Source organism: Salvia splendens, unplaced genomic scaffold (assembly GCF_004379255.2).
Source record: "Salvia splendens isolate huo1 unplaced genomic scaffold, SspV2 ctg1018, whole genome shotgun sequence".
Lineage (NCBI taxonomy): Eukaryota > Viridiplantae > Streptophyta > Magnoliopsida > Lamiales > Lamiaceae > Salvia > Salvia splendens.
Window position 1 is genome coordinate 1 of NW_024598557.1, and position 15,742 is coordinate 15,742.

General features: G+C 37.8%; 2 protein-coding genes and 2 pseudogenes across 2 annotated transcripts; 2 read left to right on the top strand and 2 right to left on the bottom strand.

Moving 5' to 3' along the window:
• Positions 1-263: 263 nt before the first annotated feature.
• Positions 264-894, top strand: LOC121788343 (succinate dehydrogenase assembly factor 2, mitochondrial-like; the record flags this gene model as incomplete). Its single annotated transcript, XM_042187050.1, has 2 exons — positions 264-377; positions 478-894. Coding segments are annotated over 2 exons (261 nt in total), but the record flags the coding sequence as incomplete, so codon positions are not given.
• Positions 895-2,874: 1,980 nt separating this feature from the next.
• On the top strand, positions 2,875-9,963 carry LOC121788346 (annotated as a pseudogene).
• Positions 9,964-9,969: 6 nt separating this feature from the next.
• LOC121788344 lies at positions 9,970-10,899 on the bottom strand. The gene is made up of 5 exons (XM_042187051.1): positions 10,813-10,899; positions 10,662-10,720; positions 10,423-10,540; positions 10,264-10,363; positions 9,970-9,984 (listed from the first exon to the last, which is right to left on the bottom strand). Exons 1-5 carry the CDS (start codon positions 10,854-10,856, stop codon positions 9,970-9,972), a joined length of 336 nt encoding a protein of 111 aa, XP_042042985.1. The 5' UTR covers positions 10,857-10,899.
• A 562-nt stretch (positions 10,900-11,461) lies between these two features.
• On the bottom strand, positions 11,462-15,093 carry LOC121788345 (annotated as a pseudogene).
• Positions 15,094-15,742: the final 649 nt, after the last annotated feature.

The following is a 15,742-nucleotide window of genomic DNA, read 5'->3' on the forward strand; positions in this document are numbered from 1 at the left end:
TCGAAGACCATGTCTCCCCTTTTAACATCTGCTAACAACCCCATCAACTGAATGCCATCTGTAATTTGTTAAGTTCCAAGAAATGTCTCCCAAGGCTGAAAGCCACTATAGATTTCATTTCAGGGGTGTAGATTTATCTGTCCATGTTTGTAACTGTTTGGTCTTATGAAAGGTACAAAAATGTGTTTCATGTTTTAGAAAACTTGCCCCAACTTGCTCAAAAGTGCGCATTTGGCCTTGTGAAGATTACTTGTGGTAGCTAGCACTTCTCTTTGTGCTTAATCATATCTGTTCTTTATCCTCTACAGGAAAATCCCGATCTGTGGAAGTGGCTGACCAGCCAGGAGGAACCCCCTGAGGCAGTGAAAGTAAATCCTGTAAGATGAGGAAGTTTAGGCCGAGCTAACTGTTTTTCTTTTTTTTTTCTTCATGCTTTCCAATAGATAGTTCATTTACCAAATTCGTTATCTGTGTTAGATATTCATTGCTGTGTGGCAAAAGGTGACTAGCAATCTTGAAAATCATGCTGCACCAGGAACTCGTGCTACGCCTGGTCAGTCTTGGGTGAGAGGCTGGGATGACTTCAAGAAGGGTCGAGACGGCCCTATTTCTGGAAACCAGTAGCTTCACAAGCTCAAGGTGTCTTGAGCAGCAGATAGAAACTCTATATATATTGTGTGAGGAAATCTCATTACATAAAATTTCATTTGAGAAGAATAAGGAAAAAAAATTGAATTGAACTATTAGACTTAGCAGCTACTTGAGTCTTTCTTCTTATATACTCCTATAAATAAAATAGGGAATGAAAAAAAATTAAATAATCGAAGGGTGGGATTATCCCGCCGCACCATCCTTTCTGTCAATATAATGATTGAAGAGTGTATGATTTAAGTATATCGGTTTATTTCTATTCTGTGATTAATGTATTCTAAATATGTATTCAATATTAAACTAATTTTAAAGACCGAACTTGAGACTAAATTCTAGTCATCCATTTTCCTAATATAGTGGATAAAACAAATCAAGCAAATGATTTATTTCATTTTTAGATTATTTTACTTTATTTTATATGAACTTCATTATTTGATCGTTTTACTTCATGGTAGAAAGACTGAACTAAAATGATCTTAAAATGAACTATGCTTTGTCTAATAACGAACTACTCCATTTTAGTTTGTAATCTATAGTTTGAAATCTATAGTGACTTTGCTCGTTCGCTTCTTCCTATTTGAAAAAGTAAGAAATGAATGTTGACTTAATTAAAACAGGCTAGTCCCACCAAGCAGGAAATAGTTTTAGGTGTTTGGTGATTCATATTTGGTTGACAACACGCAAGCAAAGTCAACGGCGTTTGACGAATATGTCTATCACTTCTTCGTAATTCCCTCTGGTACCTCTCCCGTCAATTTAAGTGGTAAACAGTAGTGACATTTGTAACATATTTATCAACGCTACAGAGGGGGGAAATGTGTGATAAACGAGTTACAATGACATACCTCACAAAAAAAAGTCACCTACCCAAGATGTTGTCCTCGTTGGAGTATGGCCCCTCCACTTAGCAAACGGATCTGAAACTGCACACAAAACTCATTTAGATCTAACAAAATAGATTTGACGAACGTTGGAAGGGGTATACGTTAGACACAACGATACCGATCAACTTTGAACGCGTTGACGGTTTGGAAGTGCCGGAAATATGTGGATCTTCGCACCGGGTCTTCAACAGCTTCCAAGGAGTGCAATGTAGTGAGAGAAAGTATCCCCAAATGCACAACTCAAAAATGCAGACGCATGTGCTAATGGGGGGAAACCCAAAAATTTGAGGGACACTTTGGCAATCTCCACACCAATTCTTGTAGGTTGTAGCGGACGAGTTTTCCAATATCAAGTGGGCAGCATGATTCATCTCTTCCGAAAGTCAAACGTAACAGTGCGGGCCGGAGTGGAAATTGAGGGCCATGCAGATTCATCTATGGAACACTGAACCAGCTTTTTTGCCATGATTTAACTCCATTTGTGGTCATTTAATGAACACTGAACATGTCCTTAGATTAAGAATTAATTATGTATATATCTTGTTAGTGATAATCAAATTTCTGGTATTTGGCTTCACAAAAACTAGAGATGTCCAAGGTTTTCGGTTCCGGCGGTTAACCGCGGAACCGTAACCGCCGGTTCCGATTCCAAACCGGAACCGTGACTTTTTTCTTGAACCGAAACAACAATATTTTGAACCGCAGGCCAGTTCCGGTTCCAAATTTTACGAACCGAAACTGCCGGTTCTGGACGGTTCCAAACCGGAACAGTGAAAAACCGTCGGAAAACCGTGAAATCTAGCCGGAACAGCGAAAAATCGCCGGAAACGGGTGGTTCGGAACCGTGAAAAACCATAAAAAATTGCTGATAAACCGGCGGTTTGGAACCGGAACCGTGAAATAGCCTCACGGTTCGATTCCGGTTCCACATTTCTCAACGGAACCGCTGGTTTACGAATCATGGGCATGTCTAACAAAAACGCCAAATACTAGGTCGTCCAAGGGACTAAATCTATTTGCCCACTACACTCATTTTGTAAGAAGGTTAATACTCCCTCAGTTCACCATTTAACTATTTTGAGTTTATGGAGTAGAAATTATTAAAATATTAATAAAATATAGGAGTAGAGTAGAATAGCACTGTGAAAAAAGTGTGGGGACTGCAATAACGAATATTTATTCGGTCACCGTGAAATCTCACACCCACAGTCGAAAATGGCTGAGAAAATCCGCATTTATCCCAATCTCTCACTCTTTCTCTCCCTCTCCCTTCTCTCTCTCTCTTGTCAACTCGTGCTGCCGCGTCGCCGCCACAATCACCATCGCCATCGCCATCGCCATGGCCGCTCCAATTCCACTCAATCCTGTTTATCGACAGCAGCAGCGGGCTGCAAGTGACAGACCTCTGGTACGACTGGCCTAACGGCCGCAACTTCAACATCATCCAACACCAGCTCGAGAAGAAGATCTACGATTTGGAGTGGAACAACGGCACGTCCTTCTACTACACACTGGACGGCAACAAGGAGTGCAAAATCATGCATTTTCAGGTGGGGAAACGGAAAAATTCTTTTTTTGGTAATGCATGTTAATGGAATTTCATTTTAATGAAGAGGTTTAGTTGTATTCCAACTCAGGGAGTGACGCACAAACCGTTATGCGTCGTTCTAGGAGAGACGACCCATCATGCGTCGTTGTTTAGTGACGCATAACCATCATGCATCGTTGTTTAGTGCCGCATAAGCATTATGCGTCTTTAAATAGTGACGCATAAGCATTATGCGTCTTTCGGTGGGTTTTAAAACAGGCAGAGAAGGCAGAACGCATCACAGACAGAAAGCCGCGACCCAAGCGACGATTCCCAGCAAATTCCGATGGTTCCCAGCAATTTCCGGCGAATTTCCACCATTTTGCAACCATATTCCGGTAATTGTTCTTATATTTGGCTAAATACATCATTTATGGCTTAATTTGTGCAGGTTTTCCGTAATTTAGCAAAATTTGGGTTTATGATGAAATTGATGAATTTTTGGTCGATTTTTGTTGTTTTGTTGCCTATACTTAGGGATTATGATGAAATTAGGGGTTATGATGAAATTGATGGAAATTTTTGGTCGATTTTCCATAATTTGTGTATTTCATATGCATATTATTTAGCAAAATTAGGGTTTATGATGAAATTGATGGATTTTTTGGTCGATTTTCCGTAATTTGTGTATTTCATATGCATATAATTAAATGGGTAGAAGTAATTGATTCAGTTTTTTGTAATTGCGCCCCTTTTGTTGCCTAATTGAATCTTGACGATGTCTCCAAATTGGAATATAGATTGCCGTTGTCAATTGAAGTTGCAATTTAGTTAGATTATTGAGTTTTTATGAAAAAATTGAATATTAGGTGTAATGTTTTGAAGTAGATGGCATCTGCCAAGTTCCGAACAACAGTTATGTTATGGAGCTGAGGATCCATCATTACTATTCATCAAAACGAACACATTTCAGCCTTATTGTTGGCAAATGACACAACAAAGTGTTGAGAGTTCGTAGGACGGAGAGTACAGTGTGGCTTGGGCGAGTGCCAATACATGAAAATTGATGTATTGGCTTGATGTATGAGGGTTTCAGAGGCGTGTGGTTTGAATGTGGAAGGCCGATGAGGATGGACAGATGAGCTTATAACTGCCTTGACGAGCGCTGGAGGCCTAAGACGCACTGTTTCTACCTTCCAGTTGGTGGAAGTTACCGTAACCCTTACAGGATGTGCAAAGCCTGTGGGGTTTGAGAGCAGACGGTCGTGTTTTCACTGGCCGTGACTACCCTGTTGGATATGAAGATTGGCCCAGCAAGTGTAGATTCACAAACTTTGCTTGCGGCCTTAGGGCATCAATAACGCTAGGGGCCGGGCCGCAAAAAGTGAATCCCGGCCCGGGCATTGCGTTGGACGAGCGGAAGTTGCGGCTGGGCCGGTCCCGGGGTCCGGTTCGGGCTAGCGTTGGACGGGCAGCAAACCACCAAAATTTATTTATTTTTCTTTTTTTATTATTTTTTTGTCCATTTATACTCATTTCTTCAACATTCTTTCACCAATTTCTCAATTTCTATCCTCTAAATTATTTCAATATGTTTCTAGGACTTGTAATTTTTATTTTTTAGGGCTTAATAATTTTTTTTCTAGGATTTGTAATTTTTTTTCCGCATTTACGAGTAAATAAGTTGAAGTTGTGAATACTGTCATTTATTAGTTGCGGCCCAGGTTGAGGCCTGTAGGGTTAGAGCTGTTGGGGTATGGGCCGCAACTATAGGGAAATGATGACGTGGAGGGGACTTGGGGCCTGAAATGGGGATGGGTTAATGATGCTCTTAGTCCCATTTGAAGGGCCATTGTAAAGGTTAATGGCAAAACCAAACATCAATAATTTCCAGATATATGTCACTATCTTGTGCTATCTAGAAAACCAAACATACCCTTGACATTGTTTTTCTTACAGCTAAGTTCTTGCAACTTAACATTTTAATTACACTTGATTACTCAATATACATTAATAGTACTATTTTATAAGCTCAAATTACACATCAACAATTTAATTTAGTAGCAAATGAAAGTTTATATAATAAAAAAAATCATGAAAATTATGAATTTTATTATCACGGAGATCCAATTGATATGGCATAACGGTGAATGTATTTGTGTTAATGAATACTAACAAACTATTCCTCATTTTGATATTTATGATCCTAGATATATAATGAAACTAGAGACATTTTAACAGGGACAACATATAATCATACATACCAGATTAAAAGGAGGTTTTAGTTATGGTAACAGATGACTTGTAATATTTCAAAATTTGCTCAAGCTTCTTATTCATCAATTTTATTTTAGGATCTAATCAAAACCCAACAAAAAAAAATGGATGACAGTATGTTTATAAGCCCCAAAATAATTTTATCTAATTATATATTGAAAAAATAAATAGTATGATAAGCAACGCCAGCCACAACATGTAGCAAAATCAATTAAAAAATCCCCCAAAAGAAAAAATCAATGATTGATTCAGATAGTGCAGAGCGAGCGACACCCAGCATGTGCCACCAGCTCGGACTCGGGCTCCGGCTCGGGCTCGGGCTCGGGCTCCAACGGATGGACCAAAGCCCGCGGAGTAGTGCTCAAGACTCTGGTCTTAATGGGCGGAGAGCACTGTTGCTGAAGCGCCCTCACTAAGTCCACCACCCGTTGGGACCATGCGCGCATCGTCGCCGACTCACTCGCCGGGGAGAAGGTTACTTTCCTATTCAATTTGCCGAATTCAACTTGTGTGTTTCGATTTTTTATTTTTTATTTTATTTTGGATTTGCTAGTTTTCGAGGGAGCAGGCTTCGAGGGACCCGGACAACTATTTTAATTTGAGGTGATTTTCTGTTGCCTCCGTCTTCCGTTATCTAGCTTTGGAATGTGATTGATTGCACGAGGTGATGATTAGTGTATGGAATATAATGTCTTAGGATTGTTGGTGTAAGAAATTAGGGTAAATTATAGAGTCTAATTTCGAGCTGCGGAGGAGTGTATGTCAGTATCGCGTGTTTCTGAGGATGCTTTGCCTGTACTGAATTATTGGTTTGTTGATTATACAGAGCATAAGTGTTCCTTTATTTTGTTGTTTAAATAGATGAATTTGTGTCTATTGTAGAATGATTTTACACTTTTTCTGTGTTATTTCTAGATGGCTCTCATGTCCAGCAGCAGAAATGGTTGATGGTTCAAGAGTTTTGTACTTTGAACAGGTAGAATATGTCAAAATATTGTCTTGGATGTGTTTAACTTTGCAAGGTTTCTTTATCTTCAAGATTTTCAATAGATTACTTCGTGACAGGCATTCTGGAGAACTCCTCACAACCTTTTCGACAGGTACTGATCGAACTACTTCGAGAGTTTGAACCTTAGATATTGTTGATGTCTATGTTTTGGCAGCATTTTGTTTGGCGATCATACTGGGAAGTCATCCCATATAGAAATGAACATTCTCACTGATGAAAATATGAATGTCTTGTCAGTTGGATATGTTGCATATGTTTCTACTAATTAATTATTCTAACAGAAATCTCGATGCAGAGATTTTTCATGGTAAAGCCTTGCTCAAAGGAGATGAAATGTGATGTTGAGGTTAGGCCTAGTGCGTAATTTTATTTCATCTATCTGCTTTTATAAGCTGCTACAGAGTATTACTTATGATGTTCATTAAATTACCCCTTCCCTTTGGATAGATGAGTACTTACGCTATCCGGGACTCAGAGGAGTACAAGAATTTTTGTGATCGGTCGAGGGATCAAAGGCCACAGCCTGAAGAAGTAATTGGTGTAAGTGCGATTACATATTAGATTGATTGAACCTATATCTAGATCTGACAAATTGTACCATATTCATATGAATTTTTATAGTGCCCCTCTGTTAGTCTTAGTGACCATCTTTGCTGGCTTGTGTGTTATGTTCAATAGTGTAAAATCATTGTACAATCTACACAAATTCATATATTTACTTGTTTCTTTGATGTAAAATCATTCTTCACAATTAGGTGGATCTAATTTTAGCTCATCAGGTTCGAAAGGTCTCATATGGAATAACTTGTATAATGAGAGAGAAAAGCAGTCTTATTATATTTTCGTCATTTAATAAGAATATGCCGGACATAAATCTTCCTTTCCGCCAGAGGAGATAGAGATGCTTTTAATTGAATAAACAGAGTTGCAAATTTATTGAAGGACCAAGTACAACTTAGTGCTATCCTGCAATTAGAGAATGGCATTTTATAGCTGAAATGGCACTGTAGGGTAGTTAAATCACCACGTACTGATAGATGGGTTTGACTTTTGTCTCAATAGTTGCTAGTTGCAAATTGTGGTAACTGCTACTTTGTTAGAGGAAACTATAACTTTTGGGACACATGCAGTTTAGAGAGAAAATTGTAGGTGGCGTCAAAGATTGCAAAATATTATTGTATGTACCTCTCAATATCTGTCTTTGTTAGGAGAATATAACCAGTTTCCTTTTTTGGTGGACAAGGAGTATATACAATCAAACATAAGATAACAACATACTAGGTACACCCTATGGAAAACCATACTCCAATATTCCTACAACTTCAGTCATCTGCTGCAATATTCTCGGTTCATATTTGATTCCCTTGGTCCATCCAAGAGCTGCCTCATTGTGTTGTGGGAAAGAGCAAGTATTGTGTTAGGTAGCATGCATGCCGTTTTGGATAAGCAACACAAGCTTCCTAGTCAAGTAAAACAACACAAGCTTCAGAGTTCTAGAACTAGTGGTTAAGCAACACAAGCTCATGAGTTCTTGATATAGTGGATGAAGTTATGCAGTCACTTATCCTCCTAATGTGCAGGTTAGATATCTGGAGCAAAGGCTTGAAAATAATAATAAGAATTGAAGTAACACTTTCTTTAAAACACCCTATTGGAAAAGTGTAATGAGGACCTTCTTATTTTCAACATGTGAACATCTTTTTGCTTCAAGACCCTGAGGCTTAGGCTCTTTTAATTGTAAGACTCTTGTTGTAGTTTCATGCTGCATTGGAATACTCCTTAGGGCGTATTTACTATTCAAGATTGATATACTTGATGAGTATTTTATCTCTTCACAAGGATTTCTCTAATCCTACCCCTAAAGTGTGTTTACTTTGAGTGATTGGAAGATTGATAAAGCATAAAACTGACTAGTTGAACGATAAGATGGTCAAAACAATGCAAAATTAATAAATCCTTTCAAACACACAATGGATTAGCTTGGACTATTTTCATTTGATCAATCCTAGGCTTTCAAGGTAAACGTGGGTTAAGATATCAAGGCTAAGTGAAGAACTTTTAATACCACTATATGTCACTTAAGTAAGTGAGTGCATTACTTCAAGCTTAAAGAAGCTGAAATTTTGATTTTTTTTCTTGCATGTCAACAGTTTTGAGTATTTTCAAATTTTAGATTAGCGTTGTATAGACCAGATCAGAAGAAGGTAAAAATCTAAAGGCAGCAAGGGGATGTTCTTTTCTGCTTTTCTTTTTTGGGAAATTAATACAACTTCATTACAACACTTTCAAGCTCCACTTTTAAGCATATTTTGTTTTAGCACTTTGAATCTTCCCTTTCACAGAGTAGAATTGTAAAGCCTAAATTGTCCTTTTACATGTAAAAATTATTATGTCTCATACACTCTTATTATCTGTATTTTTCTGCTTTTAACTGCTCTTGAAGGTCATTCATATATATCTAATTATGTGTGCATATAAATTCATGTGTTTGTGTGTGTGACTGTGTGTGCGTGTCAGTGTAATGTTAGCCTACAGATGCAGTGTGGGAAGCCTGTGAGCTCTTAGTGCATTGATGACATTTTAATCACTACTCTACACTATGTGCACATGGTGGTGCCTGTCCCGGTGTGTCTAGGGCAGCATTCTTTTATGGGCGTGTTCGGTTTGCAAGATTGTATCCCGGGATTAAATATGTAGTGTGCTTGGTTCATGAGATTCAATCCCACAACTCAATCCTAGATGGATAATCATGGGATGATTAGTCATAGCTAACCCCTGTGACTAAAATAATCTCACAACTCAATCCTAGAATGCTGGTGTCTGGTGAGCTTTAGTAGTTAGAACTAGAAGGTACTGTTTGTGCATCAGTTATGTTATTTTATTTTTCTGGTTTCTCAGTTACTGATTCAGGCATTAGACATTTGGTCATCTGTGCTATGGATTGACGAGCCTTAAAGCATCAAATATTCAAACTTCAATGCAGGATATTGCAGAGCATTTGACTACCATATATCTCAAGCGCTGTGATAGAGGGAAGCGTTGTTTATACGAAGGCTCAACTCCTTCAGATGGGTTTCCTAATACATGGGTATGCCCACCTTTTCATTCTTCACTGCCTCACATCAACCTCACCCTCCATTTCCTGAAAGTTAATTTAGTAATTCCTTTCTGAGCATGTGTTTTATATACTGCAGAATGGAGCATCATATTGTACCTCAGAACTTACAGTATTGAAAAACAGTGAAATACACACGTCCGACATAGGCTATGATTATGAGGGAAATCAGGTGAGTTTCAGCTATATCGTTTCTTCGAAATTATCGACATATATTACACATTTGTTTCACCTGGATCCCCTCTTTCATTTCATTTCCAGGTTTGGGGCGTAAAGGGTAGTCCATACGAGTTTAAACCTGCTCCGGCATCAAGTTTTAGTGACCCATTCTCCTCTTTAACTATCCCTCCCCAATTCACAGAGAAACGGATCGAGGGCTCATTTGTCCTCCAAAATTGACACCTTTTGTCATAGAACCACACAATGTACCCTAGTATACATATTCTTTTCTTCCACCTTTTATTTGTTTTCAATATATGTACAGAAATGTTCGACTCCATCTAGCTTATAGAAGATCCATCTAAAAATTTTACAATTAACAACAGACTCTTCTTATCATTTGTGAACTATTTGCATAATGTCTCTGGGCGTTGCGCAATATGAACATACATTAGTAGATTAATTTTGTAGTACAGTACATATGTTATTGTGTGCAGCCTGGACTTGAGGACTTTTTTCCATTGGGATTTTGTGGGATAGTAAAACTTTTAGTAGTATTACTACCTATTTTTCATTGAAAAAGAAATTGAAAAGATGAATTGAAAATAGAGGAATGTACAAGTGTAACAAAATGTAGTACAATGATAGTTATCCTATTAACGTAGATGTGGGTGTTGAGGTAGAAATATAGGGCAATCAATGCTGCCGCTCCAAGTGCTATTGCGAAGGGCAATGCCTGCCTGCAAAATGCAAATATATTTGGATCCTTACGTTAGAAAAAACAGAGACACATACATACCCGATAGCTTCGTCTCTCTTAATCTGTTCTTTCCTGGCTTTTCGAACATCTGTGCTGTTTGCATTTTTAGAAACATCTGGCGCATATGGCCTGAATCTCCTTTTTGGGGCACCACATACTGCAACCAACACATCCATGCTTATATAAATGCTCCTACATAATAATAATAATAATCATAATCGGGAAATTGACTCTTCCAATAATTTCATCAAGGCAATCTAAGACAAGTAAAAGTATACCAGGGGCAGAATAGTTATCAGCCAGTTTCTCAAAAGGTGTTCTGTCATTGTAGATATACCTGCATTAAGATAAGTCCCAAGTCTAATCATGACTATATCCAAGAACATTTATACAATAAATGACAAAAAAGGGAAATAAAAGAAAGATGACCCGCAATCGCGGCAGATGTAGGCTTGCTTGGAAGCAACACGCATCGAGAGAATTTAGGCGCAGTAGTTGGGAGAGTTGAGAGTTGAGATGGCATGAATAGGTGAACAGATGGAGAGAAAAAGGGTGATTTCACAGCGCAAAGCGGCCGGTGGTAGCTCCCGGCGGCAGAGATAGTGGCGCCATGGACTTGGCTCCATGAAGACTTGTGGCCATTTCTAACTGATGTCTGTGTGTGAATAATGAATAGAGAGTGTGATGGATATTGATGATGATATGAGGTGATAAGAAAAGTCAGTTATGTGGAGTAATATTGTGTGGAAGCATGGCTGTCATACTCCCCCACAAAACTGCCCACATAACTCCAATTTAGGACCTTTTTTTTTCTTTTCTTTCAAGAACTTTCTTAAGCCCACTTTATTTGTTTTTATTGCTCTTTTTTCATTTGTTTTCTCATACCCAAATGCCCTTCCTAAATTCAACTTGTGTTTACAAACATGTGGCTGTTATTATTTAGTACAAAAGCCATTAAAGAATTGGATTCTGCACCTGAGAAGGTATCATAGCTTGTTAGGAAAGTTGTATAACATTTAGTAATTTTGATTAGATCCCAGAATTCTACTGAAAATTAATCTCATGATGTAATAGATCATAGCTCAAACAGTTAAAAGTTGAAGAAAAGTCAAACAGCTTACAAGTTACAACTGATGAATGCCAGCTGCCTCCATACCAGATGAAAATCTTCAGTGCCCTAACACCAGTTTGAAGTAAAAACTAATTGTACATCAAAAGCTGCATTGTCTCTAAAACAAACCAACAACAGCTACATCAAGATTTGAACTTGAATGGGAAATTTACATTAATCAATACATTTGATGGGAAATGGATTTGATACAGGTGAGTTTGAACATACGACAAGAAGACTAGCTACCAAGGTTTAAGGTCACCCACAGGTCCTGCAGTCCAGTTTAATATGCTCTCACCACTTCTCAAGTAAATACTCCTGTCATGAGGCAACTTACGAGCGAGCCCGTTCAATATCTGATGGAAGGCATCCCGTGCCTGAGCAGGATGTGGAAACAACATCGCCTGTTTCATAGATGGATTGGCTAGTACTCTTTGCTTCCTTAGTATCTCTTCAATTGGAATCGAGGTTAGTATTGTATCCAGCTTAGGGACATCCTTCTCTGCTACAAAAATACCAATATCTCTTCCCATGGAATTGCATCAGCAAAAGGTAAGACAATGTCATCAGCTATGATAACAGGGATGCAGCCAAACACAACTGCTTCAACCAGTCTAGGACTCCATGGGGCCCATCCGAGCGGGCAAAGACAGAAGATAGCTCTCTGCATGTCTTCGTAATATGTAGTTGGGTGTTCCGTGGAGATATCAAAGAGGGGATTGTCCTTAAAGTTCTCCCACACTGATGCTCGCGCACCTCTGCAATATCCAAAGCAAATTTAGTTTACATGTCAGTTTTTGGGCTATCCATTATTTCCGAAATTTGGGAATGTGAGATAGTGTAGATGTGTGGCATCACTCAAACGGACTAGATACTCGACTATGTAAAAGAGACTTCAGTAATCAGATATTGTGTGTCTCTACTCTGCTTCAGGGTTTATTTATGGTGCTCATTGGGCTATAATAATCTACTAAATAAGATCTTTCCTCTTTCGTAAAGTACATTATATAAATCAAACAACAAGTGAGTTTTTTAAGCATCGAGTACAAGAACAGTAGCAGTATAATATGAGAACGAACAGCATATTACATCAACTATGCAGGTTAATGAAACATACCTTGCATAATAACCACCTTCTGGGTCATTCCCAACATCATAAAACAAACCTCGGAAGTAACAAAGATGGATCTAGGAGTGCTAGGAGAAATTAGATGAGCCTGCATTTTCTGTGGAGGGGCATATGGGGGATTATGATTGATCCATCCTTTAAGCAAACATGGTTACGCTGTCCAAACGTCTGAACCAAGGTAGCACGTTGGAGCAACGGAAGGATTCCTCTCTCAATAGCTTTCTCTTCCTACAGAACATATAGTACATTCAATCAGAAAATATCTGAATTCCAAAGAGCGTTATCTGTAAAAGATTTTGTATCATCCATGCATGTAAATTGACAATGAGTGAGAACTCTGTGATTTTAATTGATCCAGAGACCATGCGACTTACTAGATAGTGAAAGCACGCCGCAAAATCATGAGGCACAATAAAGAAGTGATCGGCTCCTTCAGTTGCGTTCCAATATGGCCAGTTAGAAGAGATCAGCTGTATAGCACTTCTCATCATACGAGGTGATTTGAATGGTAGTGGGAGGCCATTTGGTGTCAGGTCACAAGTTGCATACACAGGAGTGTAGAACCAGTCTGCTTCTTCAGGATTAAGAGTACGAACTGGACTCGACAAGAGAAACGGTGCATAAAAATCTCTGCTGCAAACATATGGGTGAGGCATCTTGGGTCTTTCTGTAAAATCTTTTTGTTGTATTTGCTAGGAAGCTCATAAACAAAAACTTTTAATCTTCCAACAGGATCATCTTCCAGTACATCACCGGCACTCCCTAAAATATGAAAATGCAACAAAAAATGCATGAGTTGGATAATTTAAATCTTGCAGCAAAACCAGATTGCTTGACATTCCTACATCATCCTTATATTCTAACCTATCTGCTGAAACAAGATAATGATTGGATTTTCCACCTAGTTTGCCTTTTCCAAGGAATAGTAATGTAGTAGTAGAAAACTTAGTGAAAGTTATATAAAAACAAGTGCTTAAAAGTTAAAATCTTCCTTGACGCCTATGGTTGCCAAGCAATAAGCACTTTGACTGTTTTGCACCAGATGAAGCCAAGGGCATGAGGTGTAGAGACATTACGATATTAGCATTTCTTTAACTTCATGTTTCATCGATCTAAATTATTAGCCCTGTGAGATTCAACTAACAAACCACGCACAAGGAAGTAGTTAGTGTGAACAGAACAAGGAAAAAGTTTTATTTTGTTTTGTAACTTTGTTTTTCTTTTTGTCTTTCCAGGGAAAATTAAACAGACTGAGAGTAAGCATCTAGATAGATGATAAACTCAAGAAGGCAAACAATGCACAATGTCTAAGAGGTTCACACATGCATCAAACTATTAAGAGTGATGGAAGGAAATCATATATATGCACTTATAAAAGGTACCACGGCCGGATATAGCATATAAAAGAGATAAAATTTAAGGCTCCATAATAGCTATTACCAAATTTGAGAGAAGATCATTTTATACATATATTTCAGTAGTAGGACAACCAAAGTAATAATTTAAGTTACTCCTGAAACATGCTTTTGTCAAAGTTTAAGATACATCTTAAATTTCAGCTTAAGCGAGCTGTCGCATGTCGAGTTCCCCTAAAAAAATCTTTATTGAACCACGTTGAAGAGGATTTATAATTTTATATGACCATATAGTGAGTCAATATCAATCTCATTAAACATTTACTAATTACAGAGTGGGAGGATAAGCTAAATCATGCTTCTACTTGAGATAGCACCATCCGTCAAGCTACCTAGGAAAACAAAAAAACTTCCGCAGTAACCCTGATAGCTAAAAAAGATAAGCTTGCAACCTGATCTTGTTATCTTTCAGCACAAACCGTCATTGGAAAACAAAACTAGTGCTGTGATGGAGCATGATTTGAACTGTATCATTTTCAACTTATTGAAGAAGATGCAAAGCTTTAATTACATTACTAACTAAGTAACTTGTTGTCATTTTATTGAAGAAATGCAACATAACTGAAACTCCACAACTAGCTAAGCCTCTAACTAAGTAGAGTAAAACACTGCAAGCTCTAATTGATTGTCCAATGCGAAAAGGAAATTACATCTTCACTAAGCAACAAACATAAAAGCTTATTGATATGAAGAATCTGCATAACTTTTTTGGTACTAGGATGTTTTATTAATTGATTTCAATCCAATCGCGTCACATCACATCACATCACATCACATAGACCACATCAGAGCGGAAACCGACCTACCATTCAAAGGCAACACCAGAATTAGGGTAAAGATTCAGCATCATATCTCAACACAAAATTGCAAATAGGGTTTGAGGTGAAGCGATCGATTATGGAGATACAGAGAGAGATCCTTACCGGAGATTCTCTCAGTTTTCTGGGCTCTGTGAAACTTGAAAGCTCCAATCCTCCAAAAGGTTGAAAAACAAAGAAGCAAAGCAAATACCAATCTCCGTTTCCTCATTTTTAAATCTCCCCTGTCTTGAACGAATCAATCCCTTCTGCCTCCAAAGAAGCAGAAGACTGCGTCGATGAACAAATAAAAGAGAACTCAAAAACTCCGATTGTGGAACTCAAACATATCCGCAGCTCCACTGCTGTTACCACTCTGTAACTAATCTGTAAACACTTCCAATTTATTTTGCCAATGAGCTGCTGACTGCTGTCTCATTGCACATATTTTAGATATCTCATTCAAAAAACATATTTCAAAAAAATTTAAAAAAAAATTACTTATTAATTTTATTCTGTATATTTCTTTAATTCATTGAACAACATATATTCTATTAAGATATAGCAGAATTTTATTTGTAAATGAGAGAGAATTAAAAAATGCGATTACCATTAAACTGCAAGCGGTAGATTTCGGAATCGACTGTATACTGGGATCCAGTTAAAACTTAGCAAGTCTAGACACCATCGGTAAAAACGATGGCATATCGTCTAACAGAAATTAAGGAATCGAACGTTTTTTTTATTAAATGATGATTTTCCATCATTAATTTTTTTTGGTTGTGTAAAACTTGTCCCAAAAGTAAAATCATGTGTTGATATCAAATTCAAAAAAAAAGACATGAAGTTGTCATAATATTGCTAGTCTACAATATTTGGATATGTAAGTTTCAAATTTCATCCTTTT

Coding starts and splice junctions, on each gene's coding strand:
- LOC121788344 (XM_042187051.1), bottom strand. CDS start 10,856: ATGCGTGTTGCTTCCAAGCAAGCCTACATCTGCCGCGATTGCGG. Junction 10,721..10,812: donor TACATCTGCCGCGATTGCGG/GTCATCTTTCTT, acceptor ATCTTAATGCAG/GTATATCTACAATGACAGAA. Junction 10,541..10,661: donor TGATAACTATTCTGCCCCTG/GTATACTTTTAC, acceptor TGTTGGTTGCAG/TATGTGGTGCCCCAAAAAGG.